General features: G+C 40.3%; 1 protein-coding gene across 2 annotated transcripts in view; it reads left to right on the top strand.

The window, feature by feature from the left end:
- IQCG (IQ motif containing G) overlaps positions 1–18,635 on the top strand; it is a 41,982-nt gene that overhangs the window by 15,825 nt on the left and 7,522 nt on the right. For both annotated transcript variants that reach the window (XM_027582035.2, XM_027582033.2), the window contains exons 6-8: positions 5,579–5,660; positions 15,002–15,163; positions 16,139–16,213. In XM_027582035.2, coding sequence (XP_027437836.2) covers positions 5,579–5,660; positions 15,002–15,163; positions 16,139–16,213 — 319 coding nt within the window. The remainder of the gene's footprint in view (positions 1–5,578; positions 5,661–15,001; positions 15,164–16,138; positions 16,214–18,635) is intronic.

Below are 18,635 nucleotides of genomic sequence, written 5' to 3'. Positions count from 1 at the left end.
ATAAAATTCTTTTTATATGAACCCTGAATACTCAAATGAGAGTGTTTGTCCTGTTTGCACAGGAATTGTTTTTACTTGAGTTATTTTCTCTTCCTTTGCACCTTAGAATTGGTAATAAATTTTGTACTAGGGATGTGTTGACAGTTAGATCAATTAATACATGTAAAGCATTTAGGATAGTTCCTGCACAGAGTGTCTAATAATAATAATAATAGCTACTATTATAGACTTAGCATTGTGAGCACATTTTGTTGCTTAGTAATTTCAAAAAAAGCTAATCAAGTAAGAAAAATAAAAAAGAAATATATGTGCCACTATTTGGAAGGGAGAAAATAATAATGTAGACAGTTTGCCAGTGATTGATTTTACGTATGTGACTGTGTATGATAATTTCTTCTTTTAATTTTTCTTCCAATTAGATAGGCATCAATTTAGATTTATTTAAGTTGGAGAATTATATCTAGATTTGGGCAAATCAGTAACAAATTTTTAGTATTTTAACTATTGTATGATTGGCACTTTTAAAATCTTATCTTAGATATAAGATAGATAAGATTTTCTATTTAGTTCCTTGAATAAGAGCTTTATGAAATAAACTTTGTGTACTGTTAAAGAAATTATTCAGACATGTTAAAATGGTGAGGAAGGCTTTATTGAGGTCTGCTGTAATAGGGAGAGAGATTAGGCTCAACTCTGAATACAGTAAAGGCAGCTGAGGATTTCTAGCCAGTGAGAACAGTGAGGGGGTCAAGTGGATGGAAAATTACTAAGATACATAAAGAATAGGGGATTCTTGGTAAACTAACAGGATTTTTGCTGAAAGCAGACCAAAGGCTTAGACATCAAGGATGGGGGATGAGGAATTTGATCAGATATCCAGGGTGATCAGATGTCAAGGGTGGGGGATTCTCTCTAAACTGTCTTAGCAGAAGTCTTGCTAAACTGGGCTATGCAGGCTGAAGGCGAGTACTGGGGCCAAGGTCATGCCTAGTAGAGAAGAAGGCTCAGAGGAGCCTGATTAGTTTGGTCAAGGAGAGAGTTTTGTTGATACCATAACATTCATCCTTTTAAAGTATACAATTTGGTGGGTTTTGGTATATTCACAGTTGTGTAATCATCACTACTCTCTAATTCCAGAACATTCTCATCATTCCAAAAAAGAAAGCCTGTACTCATTAGTATTCACTCTCCATCCATCTCTTCTCAGCTCCTCTATTTAGTTTTAAATGAAGCTTCTTTTAGTGGTAATGATCTTCACTAATAATAAAGTCTTACAAAATAATAAGAAAAATACCAGTACATAAATAGAAAAATGTAATGAAAAAGTAAGTGTAATGAGTGAGTTGGGGAAAGCCCCACACATAGGGCCTGCCATAAAATGATTTTTCCTTCTTCCAGGAGCAGAGGATGTGAAAGACATGCTTAAAGTATGCATTCTACCTGTGAGATGTGTGCATATCTGCCCGAGTAAGAATTAATAACACGTAAAAATCCTCTGCTTAAACCCCGTTTGGTTAAGAATCATTCTTACTTTTTTTTTCTTTTTTAAGTAATCTCTACACCCACCATGGGGCTCAAACTCACAAACTGGAGATCAGGAGTGGCATGCTCTTCTGACTGAGCCAGCCAGCCACCCCTCACTTATTTTTTTTATTTTAAGATTTTATATTTATTTATTTGACAGAGAGAGAGAGACAGCGAGAGAGGGAACACAAGCAGGGGGAGTGGGAGAGGGAGAAGCAGGCCTCCCACTGAGCAGAGAGCCCGATGTAGGGCTCAATCCCAGGACCCTGGGATCATGACCTGAGCCGAAGGCAGATGCCCAACGACTAAGCCACCCAGGTGCCCCCCTCACTTATTTTTTAATATGTATCCCACTTCAATATTATTCAGGGCAGGCAGACTACATTGTTTTTCAAAGCAAAAGAAAGGAGAGATCTTGCCAGGTTTTAAGGCCTTTTGAGATTTTGGTCAGAAGGTCAAGCTGTATGAGGTATCACTTTCATCATGGTCACTTAGTCTCTACTCTAGAAAGGCAAACAAAGGTGCCAGGATAGCCCCTCCACTTGCTGAAGCCGTAACCTGGATACTTTTTATTGGAACTCAGCTGTAGAATATAGGTCACTAATAACGTGCAAACCACACCAGCACTATTCCCCTTTGTGGTAGAAAGGTGTACATAACTTAAATACTATGTGAGTATTGTTTGGGCATTGCTTTTTTTTTTTTTTTAATAGACTTCAGTTTTAGATTTATAGAAAAATTGAGCAGAAAGTAGAGTTCCTATATACCCCTTATAATTAACATCTTGTATTAATGCAATGCATTTGTTGTCATCTATGAGCCAATATTGATACATTATTATTAACTAACGTCCATAGGAGATCACTCTTTGTGTTATACATCTTATGCGTTTTGACAAATGTGTCGTGACATGCATCCACCATTCCAGTTTTATGCAAAATAGTTTCACTGCCCTAAAATTTCTCTGTGTTCTACCTATTCATCCCTCCTGCCCTCCCCCTGAGTCCCTGGCAACCACTGATTTTTTTTACTGTCTTCATGGTTTTTGCCTTCTTCAGAATGTCATGCATTTGGAATCATACAGTACATAGCTTTTCCAGATTGGCTTCTTTCACTTAGTATTATGTGTTTAAGGTTCTTCTTCTTCTATGTCTTTTCATACTTGACAGCTCATTTCTTTGTTAGCACAGAGTAATATTTCATTGTCTGGATATACCACAGTTTATCTATTCACATACTGAAGGACAACTTGGTTGCTTCCAAGTTTTGGCAATTATTGAATAAAACTACTTTAAATATCTATGTACAGGGTTTTTTTTTTTAATATTTATTTATTAGAGAGAGCGAGAAAGCCGGGAGGCGTGGGGCAGAGGGCGAGAGAGAGAGAAACTCAAGCAGACTCCACACTGAATGTGGAGCACGATGCGTGGCTCAATCTCATGACCCTGCAATCAGACTTGAGCCAAAACCAAGAGTCAGATGCTTTAACTGCCTGTGCTGTGCCACACAGGCACCCCTCTATGTATAGGTTTTGGTGTGGACATAGATTTTTAACTCATTTGAGGAAATACCAAGGAGCATAATTGCTAGGTTGTTATGGTAAGAGTATGTTTAGTTTTGTAAGAAGCTGCCAAACTGACTTCTGCATTCTCACCAACAATGAATGAGAGTTCCTGTTGCTCCACATCCTTGGCAGCATTTGGTGGTGTCAATCTTTTGGATTTCTGCCATTCTGTTCGGTGTATAGTGGCTTCATTGCTGTTTTAATTGGGCATTGCTTTTGCTAGAGAGTAAAAAGTGGGCTGACTGGTCTTTATCTCTTAGTGTGCTGAAATTTCCTTTCATTGTGATGATGAATCAAAATGTAGTCTGATCCAGAGAGATGAGACATCCTTTGGTTTGGCATATCCAAAAATGATAAGAAAAGACAGTTCACTGAAGGGGACACATAGTGGGCCAATAAACATATAAGAAATGTTTACCTTCAAATCAATAGTATGCCATTTTTCATTTCTCACACTGACCAGTTTTCTTCTTTATGGCAAACAGCACTAGTGGGAATATAGTTTTAGATGTAATCTGTTGGGTTTTTTCCATGCCCCTAAAATAGTTAGAGCATCATTTTTGGTTAAATGAATACTTAGTATTATGAGGATGATTATTATGTGTAAATAGTTCACAGATGGGACATACAGTATATATAATGATTACATTTTCTTTCTTGAACAGCTTTTTTTTTTTCCTAGAGTTAAATCTTGCCACTTTTTTATTTGCCTGTTTTGACATTTCTGTTCCAAATCCTGCACCCAACTCTTCACCAGAGCCCTGGAAGTGTAGTCATACATATTAAGGGTAGTCATACATATTAAGTCTTTCCTTCCTTCTTTCCTTCTTTCCTTCCTTCCTTTTGAAAATTTCTTCTGTTCTTTTTCTCCTATTTGTTGCTGTTGCTCCTAGGGCCTGCAGCATTACTATGGTTCTGGGCCTTCCCTTCATCTCCTGAGATTTCCTTTTGATCCTGTTTTCTAGACCCCCATTCTTCCTCTTTTTTATGTAAATCACCCATTTTGTTGGAGCATGAACAAAAGGTGCATGGAAATTACATATATTAAGATCTTACATGTCTGAAAATCTTTTTCTGTCTCATGCTTTATTAGTAATTTGACTAGGTACAGATTTTTAGATTGAAAATCATCTTTCACAATTTTGAAGGCAATACTCCACTAATTTCTAGTTTCCATCATAAATAACACTTATTTATTTAACTGAATCTACACTAGGGTTCTGAATTTATTATGAGAGATAAATATTTTGCATCTTTCTTATCTGTTTCTTATAGTCTATAAATGGGAATTACATAATCTATAGTTCGGCAATGACAATCTCAAGATTCTAGTTAAGTACATGCTTTCTAAACATTTCTGAATAGCAATACTTATTTAGATGCCATTTAGTGGGAAGGTGTTTTGGTTGTGGCTATAGACTGAAAGTTTGCATACCCCATCCCTGCCCCCAATTTATTTGTTGAAATCCTAACCCTCGATGTGATATTAGAAGGTGGGACCTTTGGGAAGTGATTAGGTCATGAGGGTGGAGGCCTCATGAATGAGATTATGCCCATATAAAAGACACCCCAGAGAGCTTCTTCTTCCCTTCCATCATATAAAGATGCAAGTGAAAATGACCATCTGTGAACCAGGAAACAGTTTCTCACCAGACACTGAATCTGATGGCGCCTAGATCTTGGACTTCATAGTCTCCAAACTGTGAGAAATGAATTCTGTTATTTATAAGCCACCCAATCTGACATATTTTATAATGGTGGCCTGAGCTAAGACAGTTTTTATTTTGTTTTGTTTATTCTTACATTGTTTTATTTATATCGTTTTGTTATTTTTTTTCTTCAGGCCTAGACAATGGCATTACTAGAGATAAGCAGAATTCTGTTTCTGAGTACAAACAGAAACTTAACGTCGTTACGTTCTAATTCAGATGGTACTGAATTTGAATCCTGCTTTGCCGTTTACTGTTTGTGTGCCCATGGCAAGTGTGTTAAGTCATGTCTTCTGAGAGTTGCCAAGATGAGATTATTCATGCAAAGACTTTATCAGGGGAAACACCTGTGTGAGAGAAAATGTGGTGGGAGCCTTCGGACTCAATGCTGAACTGACCCGAAGCGAGGGAGAGGGAGGTTAGGTGGAAGAGACTGCCCTGCTCTTCCTTTTCCTCTTAACGTTCCTCCTCCTCCTCTTAGCTTTTTCTCAGCAGCGGCTATTTTAGATACAACATATAAGCCCAAACCTCCTTTTCTGGTTTACTGAAACACATCGCAGTGTTCTATAAAGCGTGACTGAAAGTGTTCCATGGACCAACACCATGAGCAACATCCGAGAACTCGTTAGAGCTGTGAATTCTAGGGCCCCATCCCAGACGTACTGAACCAGAATCTCGTGGGTAGAGCCCAGGGATCTGTTTTTGAACACTGGGGGTGAGCCTTGGGCACGCTAGAGTTTGAGAAGCACCCCTCTAAATAAATCATTCTTATTTCTTCTAGGGAGGAAAAAGGGAAAAAACAGATAAGATCTCTTCAAAAGCAGCTGCTTAATGTCAAAAGAGAACGGCAAGCTGAAGTACAGGTAAGAATCAGCTGGCCAACACTGCAAGTTACTGAGCCAGAACAGCCACATGGAAGCCATCTTTCTTAAGCAAAGAAAAATTACATATGAGAAATCGTTTCTCCTGGGATGCCTTTACTAGACAGAGTACATATAAAGAGAGTAGCTAGAGAGTTGCCTGGGGTGTATAAGTAAGTCCAGAACAGAACTCAGGGAGACCCCAACTCTCTGGAACGCTTAGTCTGTTCTTACTCCTCCCATCCCACCTGCCCTTGCCCTACGGGAGACCTTATCCCAGGCAGTCTCTTGTTTTCCAGCATCGCAGATGGGAGACTGGAGTCCCACATGGGACATTAAGCACATTACAAACCTCCTATAAATGATGGTTAGGTTTGATAATGTCATCTGTATTATATTTCAAGTACAGAGTGGATTTAGTGGGCTTTTTTAGTCATTAGGACCTAACCTTATATCTAATTTACCTCTGCGGGAAAATGCATCCCAAGTTTTAAGCAGAAGACTTGCAAAACAATGCTTGGGCTACAGTGCAGGCTGTTAGAAATTAGTTCTTTTTTTTTTTAAGATTTTATTTACTTATTTGTCAGAGAGAGAGCACAAGCAGGGGGAGCAGCAGGCAGAGGGAGAAGCAGGCTCTCCACTGATGTGGGAATTGATCCCAGGACCCTGGAACCACGACCCAAGCTGAAGGCAGATGCCCAACTGCCTGAGTCACCCAGGCACCCAGAAATTAGTTCTATTAGGATTTCTAACACTATTAGCAGTTTAGAAAGTTACAGAATATGGCTTAATATCAGCTTTTGCCTAGCTATTTGGACAAGTTTATGCTTCAGATCAGGGAGTCTTCATTATTCCGTATATCGAAGTTAGAAGACTTTTTTTTTTTTAAAAAGACTTCATTTTTATTTACTTGTCAGAGAGAGAGACAGCTAGAGAGGGAACACAAGCAGGGGGAGTGGGAGAGGGAGAAGCAGGCTCCCCACTGAGCAGGGAGCCCGATGGGGGGCTCGGCCCCAGGACCCTGGGATCATGACCTGAGCTGAAGGCAGACGCTTAACCTACTGAGCCACCCAGGCACCCCGAGAAGACTTTTTTTTTTTTTAAGATTTTATTTATTTAAGAGGGAGAGAGCATGAGCAGGGGGAGCGGCAGAGGGAGAGGGAGAAGCAGGCTCCCCACTGAGCAGAGAGCCCGATGCAGGGCTAGATCCCAGGACCCTGGGATCATGACCTGAGCTGACGGCAGACGCTTAACGACTGAGCCACGCAGGCGTCCCAGCCAGGATGTTTTCAGATAGTTTTAAAGTTCTATTTGCTTGCATTCTCTTACTAGAACTCCAGTTATCCCTATTTGGACTTTTTGATATTGACCTTCAGGTCTCTGTGTTTCTTAAAAAAAATTTTCTCTTTGTTCATGTGATTGAATAATCTCTATTTGTCTATTTCAGGTTCACAGACTTTCTATCATCTCCCTTCTAGCTATTAAGCCCTTCTAGTACTTTTTTTGTTTTAAAATTTAGATAATGTATTTTTTTAAATTTATTTATTTGAGAGAGAATGAGAGAGAGAGAGAGCATGAGAGGTGGGAGGGTCAGAGAGAGAAGCAGACTTCCTGCTGAGCAGGGAGCCTGATGCGGGACTCCATCCCAGGACTCCAGGATCATGACCTGAGCCAAAGGCAGTCACTTAACCAACTGAGCCACCCAGGTTCCCTAGATAATGTATTTTTTAGTTTTTGAATTTCCATTTAGTTCTTTTTTTATAGTTCTATTTCTCTGCTGAGATTTCTTGTTTGTTTTCTTTTTCTAATTTATTATGAGCATATTGCTCTTTATTGAGCTTTGTTTAAACTCCTTGTCCACTAGGATGCCTGGTTGGCTCAGTTGGTAGAGCCTACAACTCTTGATCTCAGGGTTGTGAATTCAAGCCCCACGTTGGGTGTAGAGATTACTTAAAAAGAAAATCTTAAAAAAAAAAATTCTTGTCTGCTAATTCCAACATTTGGCATTTTAAGGTTAATCTCTCTTGAGAATGGTTCATAGTTTTCTTTTTCTTCAATATGAACTAATTTTGGAATGTGTCCTGGACAGTGTGAATATTATGTTGTAGAGACTCTGCATTCTCTTCTATCCCCCAAAGTGCACAGGCATTTTTGTTTTAGCGGTCAGTTAACTTGGTTAAATTAAAACTAAAAACTCTCACCTACGTTGGGCAGTAGCTCATCTCAGTTCACTGTCTTTTATCCTTAGCAGGTCTGCCTGCATTCGTCCTGGCACCTGTGTGCCTCAGAAATCAGCTACAGATTTGGACAGAATTTATACACCAAATGTGAAGCTTCCTTTCTCCCTTTCAGCATTATTGAAAATTATTTGGCTGTGGTTGCCCAAAATCTATTTTCTGGTTTTTCAGTCTAAAAAGACTACGGTATTTTGAATCAGGGTTTCCACTGCTTTACACACGCCCCCACCCCCCACACATCCCATAATGCTGACTGTGGTCTAATCAAGGTCATAAAAAGTTGGAAACTCACCACACGCTGCACCCTTCTTGCACGTGTCTCCTTCCTCCAGAATCTGCCTGATTTTGTACACTCCAATGTTTTATGTAATTTCCTTTTATATCGAGTCCAGAGTTTAGAGTTATTAACTGTGTGAGGGTCATACTTGTAGGAGCTTACTGGCAATAGTGAAAGTTGAACTTCTAAATATTCAGTTAGGAGATAGAACTTGGGATATGTAAGGAACTAAAAGAAGGCCAGTTTATAGCTGCTAAAGTTTGGAGAGAAAGGGAGAGAATAACATAGATGAACCTAGAATGGGAGCTACAGAACAGATTATGGAGGGCCTTATAAAGCCATGCTTCTCTGGGCAAACATCAGCAATGGGTGCCATAAAGGTTGGGGAGGCTCATCATATAAGAAATCTATCTTGTCCTTGAGGGTCAGGGTTTGGGGTCTGTAACCTTTGTTGTTGTGTTTCTTAGGGCTGTATCTAATCTGCTCCAGACCTGTGGCTTTAGGTTGACCTGGAGTTTCTTTAAACAATTACCCTTACCTGATTCTGCTGCCTCTGGCACATACAATAAACCTTTCCAGGGCTGGAGCTGCCACTGAGGTATTTAGCATTGGGGAGATATTCTCAAAACAGGATGTCATGGAGGATTTATTTTTCTCCTGGGCCTAGGGCTTCTCATTTCCCTTAAATTTATATATACGTGTATTTATTTATATATAGTAATATAATAAATTATATATATATTTATTATGTATGTATATGCCTTCAAGGAGAAGGTTGGCTGATAAAGAAGAGTACTTCACTTATTTCAGCTTTGCCCTGATTATTGAGGTTAAATGTAGTAACAATGAAGGATATGAACCCACTCCTACTCATTTCGACTGGTTACAGGAGCCAAAGGGCACAAAGCTGGATGCCCTGCAACCCTAAAATTTCTTAGATCCAGATTCACATGAATGTCTAGACTGGGTGGCCTTAAGCCAACTGTAGCACTACTAATTCCTCAGCTTTTGGTTCTTTATTCAGCAACCGCATTGCCATCCACGGTCATTGACTGTACTTTGTTGTTGTTCTTTCTTTCTTTCTTTCTTTCTTTTCTTTTCTTTTCTTTTCTTTTCTTTTCTTTTCTTTTCTTTTCTTTTCTTTTCTCTTTCTTTCTTTTCTTTCTTTCTTTCTTTCTTTCTTTCTTTCTTTCTTTCTTTCTTTCTTTCTTTCTTCTTTCTTTTTTTAAATTTTATTTATTTATTTGACAGAGAGAGACACAGTGAGAGAAGGAACACAAGCAGGGGGAGTGGAAGAGGGAGAAGCAGGCTCCCCGCCAAGCAGGGATCCCAACGCGGGGCTCGATCCCAGGACCCCGGGACCATGACCCGAGCAGAAGGCAGACGCCTAACAACTGAGCTACCCAGGCACCCCTTTTATTTATTTATTTATTTATTTTTAAAGATTTATTTATTTATTTATTTGACAGAGAGAGAGAGACAGAGAGAGAGGGAACACAAGCAGGGGGAGTGGGAGAGGGAGAAGCAGGCTTCCCACTGAGCGGGGAGCCTGATGCAGGGCTCAATCCCAGGACCCTGGGATCATGACCTGAGCCGAAGGCAGACGCTTCACGACTGAGCCACCCAGGCGCCCCATTGACTGCACTTTGGAAAGTTCAGTGCTATGCTGAAGCTTTTCATCATATATATATATATATATATATATATATATTTTTTTTTTTTTTTAAGATTTATTTATTTGAAGGGCGCCTGGGTGGCTCAGTCGTTAAGAGTCTGCCTTCAGCTCAGGTCATAATCTCAGGGTCCTGGGATCGAGACCCGCATCGGGGCCCTGCTCAGAGGGAAACCTGATTCGCCCTCTCCCACTCCCCCTGCTTGTGTTCTCCCTCTCACTGTGTCTCTCTCTGTCAAATAAATAAATAAAATCTTAAAAAAAATAAAAGATCTATTTATTTGAGAGGCAGCGAGTACACACATGGGCAGGGAGGGGCAGAGAGAGAGAAAGAATCTCAAGCAGACTCCCTGCTTAGTGCAGAGCCTGATTTGGGGGCTCTATCTCATGACCCTGAGATCCTGACCTGAGCTGAAATCAAGAGTCAGACACCTAACCAACTGAGCCACCCAGGCACTGCTGCATCATGTTTTAAAACAGGCCTGAACTACTCCATCCTCCGAGCCATACTTTGGTTTTTCTCTGGCCACGCTATTACTAACTTTTGCATGTTACCTAGTTCTTTTCTTCACTTAGCCCCTCAGCTTTTTATACTCTTTGATGACTTTAATTTCCTTTTCAGGGGGACTGGATATAGAGTGAGTACCAAAGAGAATAGGTTGAGATGACTCTGATGATCTCTGGGCTCCAAAATGAATTAAAGAAGTAAATGAAGATATAGAAGGCATGCTTGCTAATTTGTAAGCAACTCAAAGCTGGTATTTGATAAGTAATAGACATCAGAATTCAAAACCCAGTTGATTACTAGAACACTGAACTGACTCCAGGAGGATGCGAAAAGTGAAACAAAAGGCCTAATTTTGTTTAGAAGACTCTTAGAAGTTGAGGATTGTGAAGACCTAACTTCTCTTCAATAGTTTCATTAGAGGCTTAGGCAGGTTCTAACATGGGTCCCTGAGGTTAGGGTCTTACCACTTTTTGTGGTAGTAACAGCATTTAAAAAAAAAGATTTTATTTATTTGAGAGAGAGAAAGAGAGAGAGGGAAAGCAAGCACAAGCAGGGGGGTGTAGAGGGCAAGCAGATTCACCCCTGAGCACGAAGCCCCATCCCAGGACCCTGAGATCATGACCCGAGCCAAAGTGAGACACTTAACCAACTGAGCCACCCAGGTGCTCTGTAGTAACAGCATTTTTAAAAGGTGCCTGCCTTCCCATCTTCTGTAGATTTTACAGTGCTGCTTCTACTGGATTGTCCTCAGAACCCTGACAGTCGTGACCGGTCTCGTCAAAAGCATTTGAAGTGCTTCCTCTTTGTTTTGATTGCTGCAGTTTGTGGCACTGTATAGTGTTTATACAACAGGGAAAAAAATACTCCTGTGCTCTCTGTTGTAGTTAGACATTTATAATATTGTGTATAGTTTTAGGCATTACATTTAAAGGAGTTTACTCAGAGGAGATCAGTCAAGACAGTGAGGTGTATGGAAACTTTATTACAAAAGGGAGGAGGAAATTAGTACAATTGAAACGAGAATTGTTCAAATGGAAATGAAGGAATGGCTGGAATTGGAGCCTGAATCTTCAGAAGTCTGGACCTGTCTCATCTGCATCTTAGAATGGGTGACTGTGTAGCTCAGAGTTTATTCAGAGACTGTTCTAGAATCAGCCGCTATTCTTAGTCCTAGACAGACAAATACAGATGTTAACTTAATATAGAATTGTATTTTTTTCTTTGGCTTTTGTCACTTTAATAGACCACATTCCCATTTTCCTTTTTCCCTCCAACCAAACCCTCATCTCTACTTTGTGTTCAATTATGAAAACGGACACTACCATTAAAATCCTTTGGCTCACACTCTTGTGGCAGCCATTGGAGCCTTATTAACTATAATTGGTTGACTGCTTGTTTCCATTACTAAATCATCCTCCTCTGAATTCAAATAACGAGTACAGATCTGAAGGCAATTTGGGGATTTGTAAGTCAAGTTTGGTCTGCTACAAAAACCCACAAATATGCTGCATCAGTCCACAGGCCTTGATCATGGGGAAGGCTGTAGACACCCTGGGCGACCAGGGTTATGCTGGTGGGTTGTGGTGAGGGCAGATCTTTTCGTAGTGAGAATCTTAAAAGGAACTCCTACAACCCACGACGACCCTTGGCCTGTACCCGCCCTGCTTCTAGGTCACCTCCTTTTTGCAGACCGGGAAGATGAAGATATGGAATGATGCTGCAGTGCATTTGATCATGATTTTACCATCACTAGCCTGTCGATATTTTATATCTTCCTCTGTTCCCACACAGTCACCATAGAAGGCCACAAGTTGTGCAGAACAGCAGTATAGGAGGGAATAATCTGAGGCCCATGGCAACAGCACTGAAACCAGATGCCTTTGGCTTGGCACAGGGTAATTGTAGACCAATGGTTTATGACCTTATTAAGTTACGTAACATAATACCTTTTGCTTGCCATAGGCAGAACCTCCTAGAGTTTTAACTCTGCATTTCGGATCTTCATATTTTTACTTTGAAAGATTCAATATTCGGTTTGTTAAAGAAAACTGACCAGAACATTTTCTTGAGTTTTTGAAAGTGTATCTTTGTATGGATGCTATTTAATGAATACCTAACTGTTCAACACCATTAGATTCTGTGAGAAATAAAACTACAGTCATTTATATGGGCTGAGGTTTTCTAGAGAAGGTTGTCTGGACTTCAGTGGCCTATAAGCAGGGCCTCGAAGAAAGACTAAGCGGTTAGATGGGTATAAAGATTCCGGCCAATGAGGAAGTGAAGCTGTCACACTTCACTCTAACTCAGGTCTTCCTGGAAACCCAGACTTTATCGCTGACTACCATATAGCTTGAACTAGGAGGGAGGAGCGAAGCAAAATGGGAAGAGCTGGGAAAAGGGAGGAGAGTGTAGAAAGAAGGGAAGGGGGAAAAGTGAGCCAAAAAAGGCCTCTCTTAAAATGCATTTAATAAACATTTATTGAGTAGCTAAGTTGTGTGAGGCACTGGCAGGATTCTACAGTTGAGAAAGGTCTTAGGTTAAGTAAATTGCTCACAATCCTACAACTTGTAAGGGGTTAAGAAGTACTGCGATGTATTAGCAACTGGGCTTCTCTCATGTTCTCTGCCAGAGATCCTTATCTTCTTGGAGGGGCTCCGATACCGTGGTAGTAACTACTGGGTAATTGGAATGATTCCATAGAGTTACACCAAGAAGCCAGACAAGATGCTTGAAGAGTTCCTTTCTGACTATTTTTAGGGGCCTATGATCCTTTAAACCGTGTTTGCTTTTCATCGTGGACGATCGTGACCGATTTCTGCTCTGCTTCTTCTTCTAATGCTTAGAACTAACTCCACCCAACTTCCATGGTACAGCTAAAGTTGGTTGGTATTTAGAGAAACAGAGATTTCTGACTAAAGCAATGCATTTTCATTATTGATTGTATTGGCTTGTCATGCTGTCAGCTAACTGATCATCTCTCTGTGAAATTACTCGTGCTGTGTCTGATTCTTCTCAATCAGATGTTACCTCCCTAAAACCCTTCCGAGGCTTCCCGTGGCCCTTGGATTACAGTTCAAACTCCATACGAGTGCCTGTGAGGTCCTACATGGTCCATCCTACCTCCCTCTACAACCTCATCTTGTCCCACTCTCAACCCTTGCTGGGATAGTCTCCGGAGTTTTTTTTCAGTTCCTGGAATGTATCCGGGTTTTTGCTGCCTCAGGACTCAGGCATGTATTTTTCCTTTTTCTTAGACTCTTCCTTGACCCCACTTTTCATGTGACATACATACTTATTGTTCAGGTGCCAGATTTAACATTCCTTTCTCAGAGAATCCTTTATAGACTATCGGATCTAATGTGGACCTCCATTGTTACTCTGTCCCACAGCCTGTTGTCCTATTCTTTAATAGTGTTTTGTGCCTTTAAAAAAGTTTGCTTTCTTTTTTAAGATTTTATTTATTTATTTTATTTTTTTAAAGATTTATTTGTTTATTTTAGAGAGAAAGAGAGCAAGCAGGCAGAAGGGCAAAGGGAGAGAATCCTGAAGCAGACTCCCTGCTGAGCAGGGAGCCCAACATGGGGCTTGATCTCGCGACCCTGAGATTATGATCTGAGCTGAAATCAAGAGTTAGCTGCCCAGCTCACTGAGCCACCCAGGCACCCCTTAAGATTTTATTTTTAAGTAATCTCTACACCCAGCGTGGGCTCGAACTCATAACCCTGAGATCAAGAGGCACACATTCCACCGACTGAGCCAGCCAGTTGCCCCAAAAAGTGTGCTTTATTTTAATCACATCTCTATCACTAGACTGTAAGCTTTATGAAGGCAAAGACAATGTCTATTAGGTCTCCACTATTTAACTTAGTATGGTACTGAATGAATATTTTTTGAATGAATATGGAAACCTTAAAATTACCAAGCACTTTGTGACCTGCAAAGAGTTTTTACATATTCTTAATTAATTCCCCTATAATCACTTGCTGAGATATTCCAGACAGGGCAGATATTAATGTTTTTATTTTATAGAAGGTAAGACTTGGAGAGTTTAACTGACTTGGCCAGGTTAACACAGCTACTGGGGGCTTGGGTGGGAAGACAGGTCTTTTGATCATTTAGACCAGGGATCTTTCTACCAAACTGACATAGTAATGGGAAATCTTTGTGCATACAGACTACCCAAATAGTGTACCTAGGAAAGAATCTCCCATTCCTGATGCTTAGAACTACTTATCCTTCATTTTCATGTATACTATCCATGATTATTGGCTAACTTTCCTATAGTGCAATAATAGGAAAATAGATCTAGTTTCTTGTTGATTTATAAATACAAAAGGTAGGCTTTAGCCATTGGCTGAACTGAATGGAGGTAGAATGTATTTTTTTTACTTTATTATTTTTAAAATGATTTATTTATTTTAGAGAGAAAGAGAGAGAGAGGCCAGGGGGAGGGGCAAAGGGAAAGGGAGGGGGAGAGAGAGAGAATCTCAAGCAGATTCCCTACTGAGCAAAGAGCCCAGTGCCAGGCTCCATCTTATGACCCTGAGATCATGACCTGAGTCAAAATCAAGAGTCGGATGCCCAACGAACTGAGCCACCCAGGCGCCCCCGAATGTATTTTAATTTAGAAACTTGGTCTTACCTCTACAGAGTCGGAATGAATATATTGCTCACCTCAAGGACCAGTTGCAAGAGATGAAGGCAAAAACCAACATGGAAAATCGCTACATGAAGAGGAACACTGAGCTGCAGATCTCCCAGACCCAGAAGAAATATAACAGAACTGAGGAGCTCTTGCTGGAAGAGATAGGGGTAATCACTGCTACACTGGGAGTGAACACAGTACACAGCATTCGAGCTGTCACTCTTCGTATTGCCTCAGCGAACACAGGAGGAAGCAGGGGGAGATTTTCTTGATCTTTGCTCCATCTCTCCTGCAGCTCTCACATTTGAGACTAGAAATAAAAACAGAATGAGGTCTTGTGTATTTGCAGGCAGAGATTCTGATGGGCTGTAGCCTGCATCCACTGTTTTTGGTGATGACTTTGAAAATCAGTTGTACTTTCCTCCCTTGGTCACTTTATCCTTATTTTATAAAACCAGTTGCCGTTTCAAGATACTTACTAAGTGTGTTTTTTTGCTGCTGCCCAACTGGTACCTTTTATCCCTCCATTAAGAAATACAAAATCAAGAGAGCTGAACTTCATTCAAACCTAAATTTATAAAGCTGGGAAGTCATGGTGGAAAATTATCAGGAGAAAGAAACAAAGAGTGGACCCTCATTAGAAAAGCAAGGCTACAATGGCTAAACGGACAGTGGGTAGGTGGGAAGGAGCAGAGCTGAGTAGGCTCATCTGTGGGGAGGAGGACTGCTTTCTCTGGGCCCCCGCTTATTTGAAAGCTTACTCCCCCGGGTTTGTCATACGACTCTGACTACAAACTTTCCTTGCACTCTGGAATTTCCTTTTCTAGGCCTAGGAAACTTGTGCCCTTGAAGCATTGTTTCTCTCCTTAAATTGACATCACTTTATCCAGGCAAGCGGACCCCGGTCCTTTTGTCCTGGGCACTGGCACGTGTTGTGTCCCACACAGTGCCCGACACGTGGCTCAGTGATGTTCGTGAACACGAATTGGGTTGAAGGGAATGATTTGCCTCCCTAGAGCAATACGGCAGGATTCTTGGGATCCCAGCTGGTAAAGAAAACTGAGATATGGTCACAGCTACACCTCTAATCTTGAGAACTCCTCATGGCAAGAATCCCTGATACTGGTTTATTGTTGTCACAGAAGCTGAGGTTGAAAACCGAAGAAGAGAACAGGATTCACATGGAGATTGAAATGTTCCTTAGAAAGGAGCAGCAGGTGGGTCACCAAAACTTTTCTACCCTCTAATGGGTTTGTGTTCCACTTACAAAATACCAAGGATGGCAAAAAAAAATTTTTTTTAAGGAAAAATTTGTTGAGGGATAAAAAAATCAACCATAATTCTACCGGCCTAATGAATGAGCTGTAGCCCATGTCTTGTCTCACAGTTATCTATCTGAATGAATATTTTGTAAAGCTGTAATTTGAGTACAGGTAAAATTTTGTCTTCTGCCTTTATCATTTAGCATTATACAAGAAACTGTTTTCTTGCTCCTATATTCCTCATAGTCATAATTTTAAAATAAAATTTACTGATTTTTAAAATTATTAAAATAACATACTCTTAGTTGAGGGAAGACTTTTTTTAATTGTCAATTGCTTTTTCACCCATCTTTTTTCATGTTATTACAGTGTCTTCATAAAATAGTTTAAAATAGTTTTATGTTCTATTGAATGATTATGCCATAGTTTGCTTGTTACCCTTTATTTTGGATATTTAGATTATTTCCAAGGTTTCATTATTATAAATAATGCAGTAATGAAAGCTTTGCCCAAAAAACTGTTCTCCTTCATTGCAGTTATTTACCAAAAGTAAATCTGAAACATGACAGTGTTATGTCAGAGAGACTGGACTCTTGATAAATATTGCTAATACTTTCTATTCTACACTACCATCAACAATGTAAATTGCTGACACTAATTTCAAGGTATCATCAACCACACCAGGCATTTTAGATATTTTTAAGGTGTTAATTTAATGAGTTGTTTATTTTGCTTTTTTTTTTGCTAATAGAATTGAAAAATTGACCATTTTTCGTATATTTCTTTATTCATCTTATTTCTTCTTGTGTGAATTATGTGACTGAAATGGTTTTACTTAGTATTTCTAAAACTAATAACAAACTAAGCTGAGTGGAGTTTTAAAAAGATAACCCTGTTGGATGAATAAGGAAAAAATGTCTAGCTTACAATTCAGTCTAGCTTCTTTGAGAAAGCTAATAAATTTTCAGTAAACAATTCCAAATTTGTGGTTAAAGAAAATACTTTACAGATGCTATCTCAGAGGGCCTTACTGAAAACAAAAATCTGGTAGGCTATTAGGAAGAGGGTCTTACACCCAGGAAGTTTAGGGATGATGTACCATGTTACTTGCTCGAGTGTTAGACACATAGTTAGCATGTGCTTAATAACAGTCGGATGAGTCGGTGGATAAATGGATGATGGGTGGGTAAAGTCAGCGTTTCCTAGATCGACAACCCAGTAACACAAGCAATACATAAATACTTTTTTTTTTTAAGATTTTATTTATTTATTTGACAGAGACACAGCGAGAGAGGGAACACAAGCAGGGGGGTGGGAGAGGGAGAAGCAGGCTCCCCACTGAGCAGGGAGCCTGATGGGGGGCTTGGCCCCAGGACCCTGGGATCACGACCTGAGCCGAAGTCTGATTTACTCCGGGCCCACTTGTTCTGTGGATCCACCCTGTAGTTATTTCCCATGATGGAACATATAATTGGAATAGACATTCTCAGCAACAGACAGAATTGCCACACTGGCTCTCTGACCTATGGAGTGAGGGCTATCATAGTAGTAAAGGCTAAGTAGAAGTCTCTGGAACTTCCCCTTCCTACCAACCTGGTAAATCATGAGCAAATGCTGCACGCCTGCTGCAACTGCAGAAATTAGTGCCAACAAAAAAGAAAGAAGCAGAGGTAGTGGTACTTACCACATCCCCATTTAACTCAGCTGTGTGGCCTGTTAAGTTGAATGATCTTGGACAATGACTGGGGCTATTGTAAGTGCGGTCAGGTGATGACTCCAACTGCAGCTCTATAGTTCCGGGTGTAGTATCTTGACTGGAAAAATTCTTCAAAGGCCACTGGCACTTGGTAGGCAGCTATTAACCTTCACCTGACCAAAGCTTGTGTCTCCAACCCAGTTTGGAAGAACCTCCAGAAGCAGTTTGCTTTTACCTGGCAGGGCCAACAGTATACCCTCACAGGCTCACATCAGGGCCATAATGCCGTCCACAGAGGTACTGCTTGCTCTGGCTTTCTGCAAGACGTTGGGGTAGTCTACAGCATTATGTTGATTCTATCTGATGAACAGGACGTAGCAAGGACTTTGGATGCCTTAATAAGACATATGAATGAGAAGGCGGGACAGAAGGTATTTTTGGTACCAGTTTTGAATCACGGTTCAGTTAGGTGACAGAAAACACACCAGTAGTTTCAGCAGGGAACATTTAGCAAAAGAATCATTAACTGATAATAAGGGATTGGCTACAAAGAAAGGGTAAAAGAGAACTCTAAAGACCATCCTAGGTTCGAAGGATTGTATCCAAGGAAGGGATAAACAGAGAGAGATGTTCGCTTTGTTGTTCTGCGTCAGAGTAGGTTCATAGATAGTGGGATAAAGT

Source organism: Zalophus californianus, chromosome 1, assembly GCF_009762305.2.
Source record: "Zalophus californianus isolate mZalCal1 chromosome 1, mZalCal1.pri.v2, whole genome shotgun sequence".
NCBI classification, from domain to species: domain Eukaryota; kingdom Metazoa; phylum Chordata; class Mammalia; order Carnivora; family Otariidae; genus Zalophus; species Zalophus californianus.
The sequence above is the reverse complement of the archived record's forward strand: the minus strand, read 5'-3'. Positions and strand labels throughout refer to the sequence as shown.